Genomic DNA, 16,754 nt, shown 5'->3' on the forward strand with positions numbered 1-16,754 from the left:
TTAGCCACAGTGCTACTTCCTCTCTGCTGTCTTCAAGCTTCCCTCTGTTGTTCCTGTCTCTGGGTGCGCTTCAGACTCCTGCATTTGTCTGTGTACAAGTCTGAACATGCCGGTAGTTTGCAGAATGTTCAGAACAATTATCTAGCAGCTCTGTCTCACACCCAGTTCACCTGGCTTTCTCCTGTGATTTTAATGTCAGAGTTGAATCACTGTATTTACCTGGATTATTATGATATTTATATATATTTTTGTTTTTGCGTTGCAGTCAGAGGACCATGTCCCTGAGGTGGAGGAGCCCATGATGGCCCAGTGTTCGGAGAGGCTGCAGCAAGATGCCTGCAAGGAGCTCTTCAAGGAATGCACCAAGTAAGATCACAGGCCTCCCATGTGGGCTCCATTATTCTGCCCTCATTTTTTGGTTCCGCCCCCTTTCACACAAGGAATGGGAGACCCATTGTTCGGGCCAAGCCATGGATTAATGAAGTTTAGTTTTTTTTTTTATTACCGTGACAATACATTGTGGTATTTTTGATTCCCCTTATATCACGCGGTTCCACCAAAGCATTTTTATACACAGCAGATGGAATGTGGAAGCGTACCAGATTTTCTCCATTTCCCATGAAATAAAACATCCCACCTCCCCCCAATGCCCTCCATACAAAGGGCCTCAGTGATCAATGACTACATTTACATGCACAGCATATTCCAATTAAGGACCAAATTCCATTTAAGACAATATTCCCAACAAGGTGTTTACATGCGCAGAAGCTAATAGGAATATTCCCGTTTACACTTCAATCAGCATATTCTGAATAAACCAGCATCGTAGACTAGCAGTGGTAGAAGCATAATGACGTCAATTATTCCCATGCGAGGAAAATAAACTCTCCTTATGTCACTATCCTTGGCTTGCATTGTTTTGTCAGCCAAAAATGACACCTCTTCTTTCAAGGAGCCGTGTTGCATGTTTCCACACGCCAGTTGAACAGCTGTAAAACCAGGTCACGCGTCACAAACTGCGGCATATGCTGAAAAATGCTGCGAATTTTACACTATGAATATTCATTCTGATTTAAGGTGTGTACATGTCTCAATAATGCAACTATGATAGTACCACTCAGGCTGTTTTAATGCATCAATTACCTACTCTGAATATGATCTTATTCTGATTTAGGTGAGCAGGTGAACTGCTCTTTACATGAGTCACAGGGTTCTGATAGGCCAATGCAACAGAGAGTGAAGAGGCAACACATACAGCTTAATAACACCTTAGTCCTTTAAAAGTCTCTGAGGTCCTGTCTGTACTTGTGTTCTCCTAGCTCAAAGTCTGCATTTAGCCAAAGAGCAGCCAGATGCGTTGAACTAGAGCAAATTCCTAACCTTTTATTATCAGGTTGATTTTCCTTAGAATATCTCTCCAAACTGTGTTCACTTAGTTTGCCCAGTCTCATTAGACTTTATCAGAGAAGATCTGAGTTGTTTTAAAATGTTGTTAAACTCATCTGAGTCTCCTTCAGTTCTCCACTGCTGGCTCAAAGCAATAAACTGAACAAGCAGCAGAGAGATTATAGCCCTGGGTTTCGCCTCCCATGGCTACACACTGTACAGGATGTTCTGTTTTCTTGGTGAAGACTTGATGTTGATGTGGGCTACTGTACCCACACACACTATTCAATGCTGGGGGAACAAATACTGCAGAAATCGATTTTGGGGGTCAAAAGTAATAATAAAAAATACTAGGATTAAGTCTTTAGTTAAGCATATATCTTTTTAAGGAAAATAAGTAGTAAACATCATCTATAAATCTAGTATCTTGTATGTAGGGTTAAAATTCAGAGGTTGACAGAACATAGCATATTTTTGGTTATAATTAGACCATACTATAAAAGTGAGGACATGACAACTAACATAAACAGTATGGCAATATGTTATATTCACTTTTATCTAAAAGAAAACACATTAGGCTAGTTTTACTGCAGTGTTTCTTAACAGAAGTAATGTTGATGTTTAATACAGTTTAGCTATACTCTTTAGTAGATAAATGTATGAACAAATACAGACATAAAGTTCATGTCAGAGCAGCACCAGGCCTGTAACATCATGTCTTGGTTTTGCAACACTCGATTTGTTCCCCAGTATCTGGAGGAAGTTCGGCTCACAACGGTTTCAATTTCTGACCATCCATCCATGTCGCTTGATAATCGTTGTTGGTAAATATGCCTGCGATGATAAAATCTACTTAATCAACTTCCAAAGAAATTGAGATGACTCCTGGTGCTGTCAGGATTATGAAGAAAAATTCCTTAACATAAACATAATACAGGATGGAAAAGATAAACATAAAACATAATATTGTTCCTTTGTTTGTGGAGTTCTTTGTTCATTTGATAAACGTCACTCACACGTTGAGTAACATCCTCTAACGGCTGTGTACTTGCTTGTTGCGTAGTCTTGATGTAGCCCAGAGGGCAGCTTGTTGTTCAAGCCGCGTCAAGTACAAGACATGAGTCATTTACTGCCCTATAATCAGTATTAACACCTCACACTCCAAACTCTGGCAGTTTATTTAACTTTAGTGATTGCACCTCATCCATAGCATTTTGAGGTACAGGTATATGACGAGGGAAAGTACTTGTCATGACTATACTATGTTCCATTGCGGTATGTTTTATGGCACTATAAGGTATGTTTGTATACATACACTTTGTTTAAATACCAATTTACAAAGCTGGGTCATAATCCGTGAGTATCTCCTCATGATCCCCTACCTCTCCATACTGTGTGTGTGGCGGGAAAAGAATCCAGTGTTAATGCCCCCTAGACTCTATTAACTGGCATTTAACTGTTTATGTAAACAAATGAAGCCCACCTAAGCTAGTAACACGCCCGTTTAAAGTGCCTAGGCTGTATTAACACTGGATTTATTTTCAGCACACACACAGTAAAGACAGGTAGCAGATTGTGAGAAGATATTCACTGATTTTGAAAAAAAGTGTTTTGACAACAAGCATTCTCCAGAATCGCTGACTCCACCTTGAAGTATGCAATTATTCAGTAATTGCTGTTTAACTAAAGGTTCAAATAAAACTTCCATTAAATAATTTTTTTTTGTTTGTTTTTTGCCCTTCAAATGACCTTTTATATTATCTCTGTTGTGTTTTTCCCAGATTAATCCACGACTACCTGAGCGTGGCGCCCTTCGCAGACTACCTCGACAGCATGTACTACAACAGGTTCCTCCAGTGGAAATGGCTGGAGAGGTAACATTTGATACGACTTTGAAACTGAAATGAATCCTCCTTGTCCTATCTCTGGTTCTGTCCCAACCTTTCTTTTTGCTTGTTTGTTCTGTCTGTTGGCATTTCTCAATTTTCATGCTCATCAGCAGTCTCTCTCTCTCTCTCTCTCTCTCTCTCCCGCCCACACACACACACACACACACACTCACACACACACACACACACACACACCACTTAAAAGCTCACTCAGGCTCATTTAGACGCTACATTAGCCTTTAGACTGCACCACAGTACCAGTAACAACATGCTCAGTGAGTTGCCTCATTTCTTACTTTCACCATTGTCCTCATTTCCTCGGGGTTACCATATTTCAAAATAGGGCTTTGGCTTTACTCAACTGCAAAGATTCACAGTTCAGTTGAATTTCAGCAGCGTGGTGACCGAAGTGAATTTACTGTGTCACAGAAAACTCCCTTTTAAAGGTTTTAGTTTATTGTTATTATGGGTAGAGTGGTGCAGGAGGTGCTGCAGGTATATGTCATGTCATATGGATAGTATCTTGTATACTCAACAAAATCTTAATCTTAGTTCATGTATTTTTGGCCTAATATCTACAGCAATAACAATGTGTTACACACAAACGCTATAACAAATTAAACTAGCTACTCAGTACTGTGCTAATATCCCTCCCAATCCTGTCTCTGACAACATGATAGGATGTGTATGAGACAGCAAATCAAATCACATCTCTCCCACATGGCAGGATCTCAATGATCAGGCAGTCCAGACTTTTAACGCTATCTAATAAAACTATGAAATGTCTTTACATGTGAATAACAGTAGCAGTTTCCTTTCAAGGACGATGCAGGACAAGCTATAAGCTCCGAAAAATACAGAGGCTTTACAAAGTATTCAGACCCCTTCCCATTTTGTTCACTTTAGGGCTTCAGGTCTCAGGATCTCTTTGGTAGGTCTTTGCCAGCTTTACACACATGGATTCGGGATGTGTGGAAGATCCTCTCCAGCTCTGTCAGATTGTATGGACACTACCTGTGACCAGCCATCTTCAGGCTTCTTTTAAGCTGTGTCTGGGTCATTCGAGGACAGACAGGGAATTGTCCTGAAACCAATCAAGTGCTTTTCTTGGCTTTATGTTTTTGGTTCACTGTCATGATCCCACTTTTCAGGTAGATTCCTAGGGAACTCAACTCCAATTTCCTCGTATTTCAACAATAGTCACACATACATCTCTATTGTGGTTGTTATGGGTTTTATCAGGTTTGTTTACAGACAGAGAAAGTTTGTCGGATTTTGTGTCTCAAAGGGGACATCTGATTTCACTTCAGTGATGCTGTATTCAAACTGTCCCAACCGCAGTGGGCTCAGAGTTTTAGGTTAAAGGAAATAAACTGGCGTTCTTCAAAGATCGACTGAAACAAATTACATGTGAGGCCAAGGGACCCCTGTTTAGTGACACAAATACAAAGGAGGAGGCCTGAATCCACAAGGTGCTGACAGAAATACAAGACGAGAATGAGAGCGAGAGAGAGAGAGAGAGAGAGAGAGAGAGAGAAATATAAATAGAGAGACAAGAAGATATAGAGAAGGTAGAAGAAGAAAAATTAAAAGAAAACCAACAGACAGCTCAAGAGAAAGGCAGGAAGAAAAGACAAAACAAAATAAAGAGTGAAAGTGGAGACATATGCTTCTCCTGTGTGGCCTCCTCCAGGAACCTTTAACACTGTGGGCTTCCTTCCTCATTATTCACAGCCGAGTGAGGCCTCTTTTCTTTCAGCCCCACGAGCTGCCTGTCAGATAAAAACCCCAGTATGTCTGGCATTTCAGCTTTCCAGGAACTGTCTAGGGTTGACGACCCTAGAATTTTTCACTTTATCCATTGGGGTTTGGAGAAGTTTTTTTCACAAACCACAGGGGTGCATTGAAGTCTATGGAGGGAGAACTTGAAAAGCACCACCATAATTGGAGTTCAAATGTTTTCTTGCAGCAACAGTGTTAGGCCAAGAGATGTTGCAAGATGTGTCAGGAAGTAGAGGAAACGACTGCAGAGAACTGTGAGCTGCTTACTATATGTACCACAGACAAGCTTAGGTTTTTTAAGTAAAGGCTTCAGAATAGTGCTATGAATGATTATGGAAAGTTCAGTATGTAAGGGCTTTAGAAGTTGAGATCTTTGGTTCAAAGTATTGAAAACAAAATAATGTCTAAATGATGGCTGTTAAAGATGGTTGTATAGGAGAAATATACAGACACAAACAGACAAGGGATAGTAAAATAAACACCTGAATGTACATTTCGGAACTTTAATGTATTATGAACCCCACCCATTATTTTGAATACAGTTATGAGTTAAACATAGCTGCATTCTGGCTTATTGGATATTGTAAAGTAGAGGAGGCGAAACAAAGCTTAAGAGCTGGATTTGACTGACTAATGTATGTACAGTACGTTCACCATGTATATTAAGACATAAACCCTTTTACATTTCAGATAGTAGAGAATAAAGATCAATGTGCATTAAGCAGACAAGACTTCACTGAAAGCCTCTTGCAGACAGGAACAAAAAAATAAACAATAAATACTCAGGCTGGAAGCTCAGTACACTCATACCGAAGGGACTGATTATATACCCACAGACAAATGCGCTTATTGAACAGGGCTGAGTAATGGCTGCACAGTACATGAATCTCTCAGTGACCTTATTAACCGGATTTCTAAAGGTTAGACAGTTTAATAGTTGACGTTCAACATTTGTAACCTCATCAGCGGCCATCTTTTGGACATCTGCAGGGGCCTTTTCAAATATTAATGTATCTTCTTCACCATAGCTTGATACGTAAAACCAAGTAGTTAACTAGGCTCAAGGGAGTTTCCACATTTCAACCTGACAAACTACATGTCGCATGTTATCATCCTAAAGGTTTCTTCTTCTTTCGAGCTAGCCTGTAAATTTTTTTTATTTTTTATTTCATTTATAAGGACAATGAACGACATACATTCAACTCAAACAAAGCGAAGAGATGTTTTCTACCAGATTTAGCTTCGAGCTAATTTCCATCTGTGTTCCCCGGGGCGAGGTGAACAGAAAACTACAATAAACAAACAGACAGAAATAGCATCTCTACTACAAATGGACAAACAATATTCAGATAACGCACAGACATAAGTACACAAGGCCACACACAGATACACACATTGTATGAAATATGATATCTGAAGTTATAGGACATTTGGTTGAAGAGCTAAGCTAATGTTAGCAAGACTGGATACTTAAGATCCATTTTGTAACCTCACATGGGGGAAAATATGGACATCTTTGCAGGTTGTCATATTCTCAGGGAGCTTATTCCATTCTTTTATGGCTTTGAAGGAGTCAGCAGATTGTTCAAATGCAGTTCCTTGTTTAGGGACGCTACATTCTCCCCTTGAGTCAGACTTTTAAGCTCTGCTCATTTGCTCTTATCTAAATGAGTTAGATCTAGTGTTAGTCTGGGCCAGTGGGACTGAACGTATAACTTTACACGTGTTTCATTGTGTGGTTATACATTTTTATTTGTGTCCAACAGGCAACCGGTGACGAAAAACACATTCCGACAGTACAGAGTTTTGGGCAAAGGTGGCTTCGGAGAGGTGAGTACATTACATTCAGATTAAAAACTAACCAGGAGACTGTGACAAAATGCTGTTAAGGGCAAACATCCTTAACAGAAAACATGATCATCAGCCTTACATACAGTATGTCCTCCTACTCATTATGGATTGTGGATGTAATTTAGTTTATATATATTTTTGTTTACGCTTCAGGCAAAGTTTGTGTGTAGAAGTGGAACTAGCAAACACCTCATGCTCTCTTAATGTAGCAGGCTCCATTCAGACCGGTCAATAATAAGTTGCATCATCACTCAGTTTTGTCTGAATTAGCTTCGTTCTGACCTTTTAGAGCCAGAAGCAAGAGGGCTTTCTGTAGTGTCTAAGTTTATCTAGCTGTATAGTGTTTGTATTAGGGTGTTTTCATTCAAGCAGGAGACAGTCTTTCTATATGTCTTGGTATATACAACTGTTGGTTTACAGTAGCGGATTGGCAGTTTCGGTTGTGTGATCATCAAACTTGAATTTAAGGCTGCAACTACACTTTTCTTTTCATTTGATAAGATGTTTACGTGCTTCTTTAGCTGTATTTACCTTAGCACCGGGGGAGTTGAACTGTGCTCAAAGTAAATGTTTGGATACGTTTGGCTTTTTTTTTTCTTTCTTTTTTTTTTATCCGTCTCTCACAAGTCTTCTGACTGTATGAAGGTGTAAGTGTCCCTCCAAATCTGTTTGCAGAGGATTATATGGCGTTATGGAACTGTTTCAAACAATGTAACTTGGATGTAAGCAAGCTGTGTTAAGTAAAAAAAAAAATGTTGAACACAAAAACAAAAATATATTCAAAAATTAAATCGATATCAAGGGTGGAATATTTCTTTAAATTTGAGGAGAATGAATTAGTAATGAGTTACTCTCTGTGTTTCAGGAACTTCTTGTTTGTACTTAATGTATTTTTTTATTGTATCACATACATTATCACAAAGTACATTATCAATCAATTCAGGCGTACAAGTGCAGCTACAATTTACAACTGAACACAGCTGACCAGCAGAACAGTTTATTTTCCATCACATCCTTACTGATGCCCTGAGTGTCCGTGCTACCTCATCATTAAATCAATCACAATCACGTTATTGTTTAAGGCCCTGATGTTATCGGAGAAGGGAAGTCACAAGATTTAAATAGTGTGTGTGTGTTTTGTTCTAAAAGAGTGCATTGTATCCCTTATATTTGCACAGCTTTTCATTTGTATAAAATGGAAATTTTATACAAAGCCTCTCTTCCTCTTAACCACCCCGACAGGTTTGTGCATGTCAGGTGCGGGCCACGGGCAAAATGTACGCCTGCAAGAAGCTGGAGAAGAAGAGGATCAAGAAGAGGAAAGGAGAGTCCATGGCCCTCAATGAGAAACAGATCCTGGAGAAAGTCAACAGCAGATTTGTAGTAAGCGTCTCATCCGATCTACTGTCTACGTTCACACACAAGAAAACACACACACACTCACTCACTCGCTCACTCGCTCACTCGCTCACTCACTCACTCGCTCGCTCGCTCACTCGCTCTCTCTCTCTCTCTTTCTCTCTCCTTCTCTCACACCCACACCCACACTCACACTCACACTCACAACGCCACATTCACAAGTGACTCATGAAACAAATATAACAAAAGAAAGCACAAAGAATGCTGAAATATACATACATACAACTAAACATACATACAGGCCAATGCAATTATTCTATACAAAAATACAAACACCTTGTAGTTTTCTACACATGGTAAGTACAAGCCTAGTAGATACTGCACATTGTCATACATTGATGTATGTAATTGCATTGATGACTATTAGGACTAATACCAAAACAATACAAATGAGCCTTTGGAAGTTTGCAGGTCAGACAGTAAACATTATTGGATGAATATAGCTAAGATCAACAGATAACGTATTGTCTGAAGAAGTGTCAAGGCAGGCCAGCTTCTCCTGAAACAGAGGAGACAGTGTGTGATCTAATGAATGAACAGTTATATTAGTAAACCCTGTTAAAAGTATTTTCAGATCAAGGATGACCTACTTCACCTCCTACTTCTTGTCTGATTGATAGAAGTGTAGTAAAATCCGCTGCATGACCGTTACAAACAAACAAAAAGCTCAAAAAAGCCAGTGATATTGCCTTCAATCGTATATCATATTGCTGAAAGAACCCTACTTCAAAATCATGCCTTAGCTATCATTTCTTAGCTTGTTAGAGACCTGACACTTTATGATCGATGTTGTTTTTGTCCCACTGCTGATCTTTACTGCCTTATCTTAGCATAAACAGAAAGAGTAAACAGTGCTATGGCTTAAAGACTGTGTTGAAACACAGGGCTGGTTATTTTCTACATAATCTATTTTCTATCAACAAATCCCATTAAAAGACCAAAAGCAACAATGTATACTCAGTACCTTCTGACTTCCCGGGGTTTCTGTGACACATAGCACCAACTCCATTGGTTCCTACTTCAAATGTTATTGTTTAAAAACATCTCACAATTTCTTAAAGTTTCATATCTAAGGTTCAGTACTTCTTTTTAAAAACAGCTGATCACTGTAGTATAAAGCAAATGCTACTCAAACAAAAGTAAACAGTGAATTTGTTTGGCACCATTTTCAGCGGTATATTAATTCTAATGTGTTGCGATTAGTTCAGACAGCAGGACAGCGCAGCTCATTGTTAGTAAAAAAAAACCGTTGAAGAATATCAGCAGAATTATTCTTTAACATTTACGTTTTAGGAAATTGTAAATGTGTGTTTTCTCCACATTCATCAAAAACCATCCGGTGGCATTTCTTTTTTCCTAGAGAACAGACATTTGTACAGTGAAAATGCTTCACATATTTCGTCCCGAGTTGCCCCCTCTGTGTGCGTCAATGGGACGCGATGTCCGCAGCATTTACAATGGCGCTAATTAAAAGACAACACGGAGGTTTGCTCAGTCGCTGGTTTGCTTTGATGGTCTGCCAGATGACCTTCGTTCTGCTTATTTGATTTGGACTTCAGTCAGTCGTCTAGTTGGGGCTCCCAGGCCTCAGGAGTCCCTCAGGCTTCAACCAGGCTTCCATTTAGAAATGCGCCACATGGATAACTTTATTTAACATTTCACATTGTATTTATTTTTATTATTTCAGAATTGTTGGCAGTAGGTTATTTTTCTTAATTCGGGGGACGTGCAGGAAATGGCGTTGTCAGCCTCCTGAAAATCGCACATTAAAAGGAATCTACAATATTTTGATGAATTCAACGGCTGTTATTGGAAGGTTCTCGAGTTCTGTCATTATAGTAAGAGTTGAGGTTCTGGTACTTTTCGGAAGACCTTCCAGTTTTCCTCCACCATGTTTCTGGCTGATTTTTTTTTTTACTTTTGTCATTGTTTAGACCTTAGAGAGGCTCCTAAGAGGAGCTTTTACTGTAAATGTTTATGAAACTGACTAAGTTTTCAACACTTCACCTTAACTATGAAAAAAAATACTTTGATCAATATTTATCTTTAAATTGACTGTGACTCAATGGCAACTTAAAAGTATGCATCATTAACACACCATACCCCTCTGTCTCCACTAGGTGAGTTTAGCGTACGCCTATGAGACCAAGGACGCCCTGTGCCTGGTGCTCACCCTGATGAACGGAGGAGACCTGAAGTTTCACATCTATCACATGGGAGAGGCGGGCTTTGATGAGAAGAGGGCCGTGTTCTACGCTGCAGAGATCAGCTGTGGGCTGGAGGACCTGCACAGGGAACAAATAGTCTACAGGTCAGCATCCGCGCAATATTGTCTGATTATTAATAATAATAATAACTTAAATTATATGGCACTTTTCAAAAACAAAGTTACAAAGTGCTTAACAAATGGTAAAATAAATAAATAAATAAAACATTTGAATTAAATCCAATGCAACGATAAAAACATGGTAAAGTAGTAGGCTACAACAACCCAATGGCCATGCAATAAAAGTGAGTCTTAAGAAGAGATTTCAAAGAGGATACTGACTGTGTATCGATGTATTTTCCTCTTGTCTCATTGGCTATCATCTTTGTTCTCACTCTTCCGGTCTTTCACAGGGACCTGAAACCAGAGAACATCCTGCTGGATGACCACGGTGAGTACCAGTGTTAAAGCTCTACTATGTAAGATTTTAAAATAAAATGGACACGCTACGGTTCATTATTCAGACACGGCAGAGCAGTCAAATAAAGAGACCACCAATTCCATTTCTGACAAAGCAAGTATGATAATAACCATACAGCAGTTTGTGAGATAGTTTTTGCAACTCGATCACAAGAGGGCGCTCTGACTCCAGCACAACCAGAAAGATGGAAGAGAAACCTTGTCTGCTTTAAAGTTCAATCATGCAATTAAACAATTAGACTGAATTATAAAATGAATACAATCACAGAAAAATGCCATGTCTTTTTTTTTTGGCAGTGTGCATACCAGTAGGCTGAGTTTGAAATAACTCAGCTGCCCTTGTAAGGCGTTAATGCCGGTTTCTTGTGCATCAAAGGAAACAGACATAAGGGCTCATTGTTACTTTCATGGAAGTGGTTCTCCCCACATGATGCTGTTGGGAAACATAAATCACAAGATGGAACACAAATTCTCTGCAGCAATATGCATAGATCAGTGGCGCTGTAGATCTGAATTATGTGACTTTTTTACGACTTTGCGTTCAAAGTGGATGAACTCTCTGATTGTTTGCGTCTGTGCCTTTACACTTGACTCCTTTCAAGTAGAAAAATATATACTACTTAAAGTACTAAGAAGACTGTAAGGACATTTCTGTTAAGAAACTTTTGATCTTCTAGTGACATTATTAATTAATTCCTTTGCCTTTTCTTCCATCTGATACAAATCTGTGTGTGTGTGTGTGTGTGTGTGTGTGTGTGTGTGTGTGTGTGTGTGTGTGTGTGTGTGTGTGTGTGTGTGTGTGTGTGTGTGTGTGTGTGTGTGTGTGTGTGTGTGTGTGTGTGTGTGTGTGTGTGTGTGTGTGTGTGTGTGTGTGTGTGTGTGTGTGTGTGTGTGTGTGTGTGTGTGTGTGTGTTTATGTCTTTAGGTCACATCAGGATATCAGATCTGGGTTTAGCTGTCCATGTACCAGAGGGAGAGTCCATTAAGGGACGAGTAGGAACGGTAGGGTACATGGGTAAGTGACCACTGCTGACCTTTATGGCCCTCTACCAATGAGTAGAAACTTCAAAAACAGGAGTGATGCACATTTGTATTCACGGCTAGAGGTCTACCTTTTAATGTAGAGTGTGAGGAAAGCCTCACTTAAAGGTAGAGTCAGCGATTCTGGAGAATGCTTGTCAAAATAACTAACTCAGTGAATATCTCCTCACGATCCTCTGGTCCAGTCCAATCCAGTCTGAACACACAGCCTAGCTTCTCTAAACGGGGATATGTTGCTAGGTACGGTGGACCTCATTTGTTTACATACCAGTTTGCAGAGACTAGACATGTAGCAGATCATGAGGGGATATTTTGAGGGGAATTTGCTGATTTTGAAGAAAAGTGATTTTGACAACAAGCGATCTCCAGAGTCGCTCACTCCACCTTTAAGCATGGTGGTGTGAAGGTGTTAGATCCTGTGTCGAATGAATCAGCTTCAGCACTAAAAACAAGATGCTAACTCCACCTTCGCCTCCTCTCCCGCAGCTCCGGAGGTGGTGAAAAACGAGCGCTACACCTTCAGCCCTGACTGGTGGGCGCTGGGCTGCCTGCTGTATGAGATGATCGAGGGCCAGTCTCCATTCCAACAGAGGAAGAAGAAGATCAAGAGAGAGGAAGTGGAGCGGCTGGTGAGGGATGTGGAGGAGGAATACTCCAGCAAGTTCTCAGAGGACGCCCAGTCCCTCTGTAAAATGGTGGGTGGATGATAGAGCGAAAAAAAGTGAATTATTTAATTTGCTCTGATATATATTATCCCTATGCCAAGCTGGTCCATGTCTTCTGTGCACTATATAGTTATGAAACATTTCACTCCAAATGCAATACATGTGAATGGAACCATGAAAATCAGCATGGGTTTTTAAAAAAAGTGGATTTTGTCATGTATGCACACACTGTTGGATGAATAGCACATCTGAAGGTGTGGGAACCCAAACCACTTTGCAATTATTCGCCCTCTAAAAACAAACAAACTGTCAAACCTCAACTGCACCAGCAACTGCTTTTTTTCTGACATTCCCTTGAGTTACAACTGTAGTTTTTTTCTTCTGCTTCTTTCTGTCACTTGTAACATTTAACATGGTTGTTTACCCCCCATCTCCAGCTCCTGGCCAAAGATCCCACAGAGAGACTGGGCTGCCAGGGAGCGGGAGCCTCAGAGGTCAAAGCCCATCCCATCTACCGCTCCATCAACTTCAAACGCCTGGAGGCCGGCATGCTGCAGGCGCCCTTCACTCCTGATGTAAGGACACAATATATTATTCACAATATAGTTAACTTCAGGACAGGATATTACAGAGCAGCAGAGAAACACTCTGGAAACCTCTGCATGCTTTAGTCTTTTCTGATGCCCACCGGATAGTTTCTGGTCTTTAGTTTTTGCCAATGTCACTTTTGAGTCTTCATAGGAAATTAGTTATTTGATTTGATATTTATTTCAAACTTATTTTCTTAAGTCTCAGTCATTCCCTTCATAGTGTTTTCTAAGGTGTGTGTGTGTGTGTGTGTGTGTGTGTGTGTGTGTGTGTGTGTGTGTGTGTGTGTGTGTGTGTGTGTGTGTGTGTGTGTGTGTGTGTGTGTGTGTGTGTGTCTCAGCCTCAGGCCATCTACTGTAAAGACGTGCTGGACATCGAGCAGTTCTCCACGGTGAAAGGAGTGGAGCTGGAGGCCAAAGACGAGTCCTTCTACTGCAAAGTGTCCACAGGCAGCGTCTCCATTCCCTGGCAGGATGAGGTGCGGAGACATAAACACACACACACACACACACACACACACACACACACACACACACATAAATACTCATATCAGATTGTACATTAATGTTGAACACAAAACTAACTTTGGTCTTTTGTGCTGAAGATGATAGAGACAGAGTGTTTCACAGAGCTGAATGTTTTCCACCTGGACGGGACGGTCCCTCCCGACCTGGACTGGAGAGGACAGCCGTCCCCTCCCCCCAAACAGGGACTACTGCAGAGGCTGTTTGGCAGACAGGTCAGTGAACGCACCGCACCTCCCGAACATCACTTTTCTAAAGAAAAGTTCATTTTGTCAGAAGAATTATGTCCCAATGTGACTCTTGTTTTCTCTGCCTCCCTCTGCAGGACTGCTGTGGTAACTGCAGTGACAGTGATGAGGAGCCCACCAGGCTGTGACACACAAGCGCACACAGACACACACAAACACACACACGCACACACACACACACACACACACACACACACACACAAACACACACACACACACACACACACACACAGGATCTCGTTTGTTTACAAGTTTTGCACATTTGTATTTTTAAGATAGTACTTTCTCTAAATGTCAGAATGTATATTTCCAGCATAGCCATAACGTTTAATATTATTTAAAAAGTGTGAAGTGTTCCAAACAAGGAGATGGGAACTTACAGGAGATGAATAGGTTATAGTTTTTCATTTCATTTTAATACGGAAGGCTTTGCTTTCGCGTTTATCCACTTACACATGTCCACATCACTGATCTGGGAGATGTTGCCGGCCACTTAGCAGCTCCACTGGAACAAGCACCTGCTGTAAAAGTGCCTTGCTGGAAGGCACTGTGACAGTGGTTATCAAGGGAGAACTGAACGTTAACAGGGGAAGATCTCTTGACCTTTTTCCACACTTAGCCCAGGGAATCAAACCAGTGACTTTCAGCTCATGAACTGTGACCACTCTTCTTCTTCTTCCGCCATCAATTCTGCTGTTAGAGTCACTTCTTTACATAGCTTCATTTCTTTCTTCTATGTCATTCTTTCAAAAGTGTAAATACATTTTAAAAATGCATCGATTTTGAAATGGTGGTGCCAGAGTTACAAGTTATCCACATCTCCAGATATTTTTCTATCAATAGTGTTATTATTTTTAAATTTATTTTGTGAGACAATCGACTAAAACAGTGCGGCTCCAGTTACTCTTGTCAGTTCAATAGTGGACGTCCCTGTAAGGATTTGCGGTATTTTAGGTAAAACTGTTTTGAGGTCAAATTTCAAAGAGAGTTAAAAGATTAATTTTTTATTGTGTTGATTGCTTTTTGCTTTTTGATAAAAACATTTCAAAAATATATTTTTTATCTCTAAATACTATTGACCAGAGAGGCCAGTTTAACTCACACACCACCACTGCTCACAAGCAAAAATTGCAAATGGTGGTTTCGACCCCCCTTCATTTTTTACATGACATGAATTTGGCGAAGGCTTTTGACTTACAAGTTCTATCATTTCACAAACATCTTGGTACCAACCATCAGTCTTTGGGTCTGGAGTGTTGCTCAAAGACACGTAGAGCAGAGGAAGTTGGGATTTACTGCCAATCTTACGAGGTCATATGCAGCAGTCCTTTCTACAAACTGAGCTCCAACAACCCAAACACTGTAGCACTATTTAAAAGACAGACAAATTTAGGATTTAAATTAATTTATTACTTGTTTTTATCTTAACAATAGGATTTTTCCATCTAGATTTGTCGCAGGCTGCATTCTTACCAGAAGATTAAACTCACACTGAAGCTACGACGAGAGTAACTGGAGCTTTTTGGGACAAATCCATCGTCAAACAGAATCTGAAGCTGTTAATCACACTGTCGTATGCCTCAGCTGGTACTGTTGCAGTCAATGGCTTCCTCAAAGAATCCGGCCTCTGATTTAAAACTATTACAAAAGAAATACCTCTGAATGTATAAGTGGTTGTCATGCTTTTTCTGTAGACGGATATTTGAGAAAACGGACAACAGAAACCAGTCAAAAAGCCTACTGTACACTTTTTGTGTCCTGTCAAATGCCATTTCATTTCAGTCGATACCACCACCGGTTCATAAATGTGTGTCATTTTCCTTGAATTGTACCACAGTTTTCAAATGTCAACATATTTCTGTCAGGTTCGGACATTTCAATGTGTCAGCTACTTTCACCAAAGCTGAAGCTGAAGATAAAATAAAATACCTTTTCATGACATGTGTAGAGAAGATGGATGCATTTTCCAAGTTTCTTTGTATAACTCAGTGAAATTCTTTTAAGGTGGGGTTAGCGATTATGGAAAATGCAGATGTCGAAACACATTGTCAAAATCAGTGAATATCTTTTACCTATCCGTACTATGTGTACTCGATTGTGAAGAGCTCTTCAGTGATTTTGACAAAAAGTGTTTTGACAACAAGCCTTCTCCAGAATCACTGTCTCCAACTTTAAGTCTATCAAAACTTGCCTCCTGCTATCTGCGTTTTTGTTTAGCCACATAGCTCTCAACTAGTTTTTTTCCCCCAGCACTCCACCAGTTAACCAGTTATGATTATCCATAGAAGATCAAAGATGACAAAGTCCTTCCCACCCAAGGTGCCTTTAGGTGTTTGAAGGTACTTCTCCTCCAGCCAGTAGTCAAACTCTTTTAATACTAAAGCCTACTGTCTGTGTGTGTATGTTGTGTGCTAATGTAAAAAAAAAAAACCTGCTGCTGTGTCAGCATCATTTGTCTGTGGTACTTTTTTCTTTTTGTTATTTGTCAATTAGTCGCTCTGGATGTGAGAATTCTACCAGTGGAAAAGGAGGACAAATGAGACTGAGAGAAGAAAACCCTGCCCTTAAAAGACTGCTGTCCACTCCCGTCCCCCACACTCTGAACTGGAGTGGATTTTGTAAAGACTGAGAAATCAATGGGGATCTCTTGAGAGTCAGAAGAGCTGGTCAACATT

The 16,754-nt window shown here is 40.2% G+C and overlaps 1 protein-coding gene across 1 annotated transcript in view; it reads left to right on the forward strand.

Moving 5' to 3' along the window:
* Positions 1–16,172, forward strand: part of grk6 (G protein-coupled receptor kinase 6) — a 36,611-nt gene extending 20,439 nt beyond the window's left edge. Inside the window, exons 5-16 of the mRNA XM_080041736.1 lie at positions 266–366; positions 3,168–3,260; positions 6,824–6,887; positions 8,151–8,291; positions 10,448–10,638; positions 10,947–10,984; positions 11,939–12,028; positions 12,541–12,749; positions 13,157–13,294; positions 13,648–13,785; positions 13,912–14,046; positions 14,157–16,172. Coding sequence (XP_079897862.1) covers positions 266–366; positions 3,168–3,260; positions 6,824–6,887; positions 8,151–8,291; positions 10,448–10,638; positions 10,947–10,984; positions 11,939–12,028; positions 12,541–12,749; positions 13,157–13,294; positions 13,648–13,785; positions 13,912–14,046; positions 14,157–14,207 — 1,389 coding nt within the window. The 3' untranslated portion in view covers positions 14,208–16,172. The remainder of the gene's footprint in view (positions 1–265; positions 367–3,167; positions 3,261–6,823; positions 6,888–8,150; positions 8,292–10,447; positions 10,639–10,946; positions 10,985–11,938; positions 12,029–12,540; positions 12,750–13,156; positions 13,295–13,647; positions 13,786–13,911; positions 14,047–14,156) is intronic.
* The last annotated feature ends 582 nt before the right edge of the window (positions 16,173–16,754 follow it).

The sequence above is a fragment of the Ammodytes marinus genome (genome assembly GCF_949987685.1).
Source record: "Ammodytes marinus genome assembly, chromosome: 14".
Classification (NCBI taxonomy): Eukaryota; Metazoa; Chordata; class Actinopteri; order Uranoscopiformes; family Ammodytidae; genus Ammodytes; species Ammodytes marinus.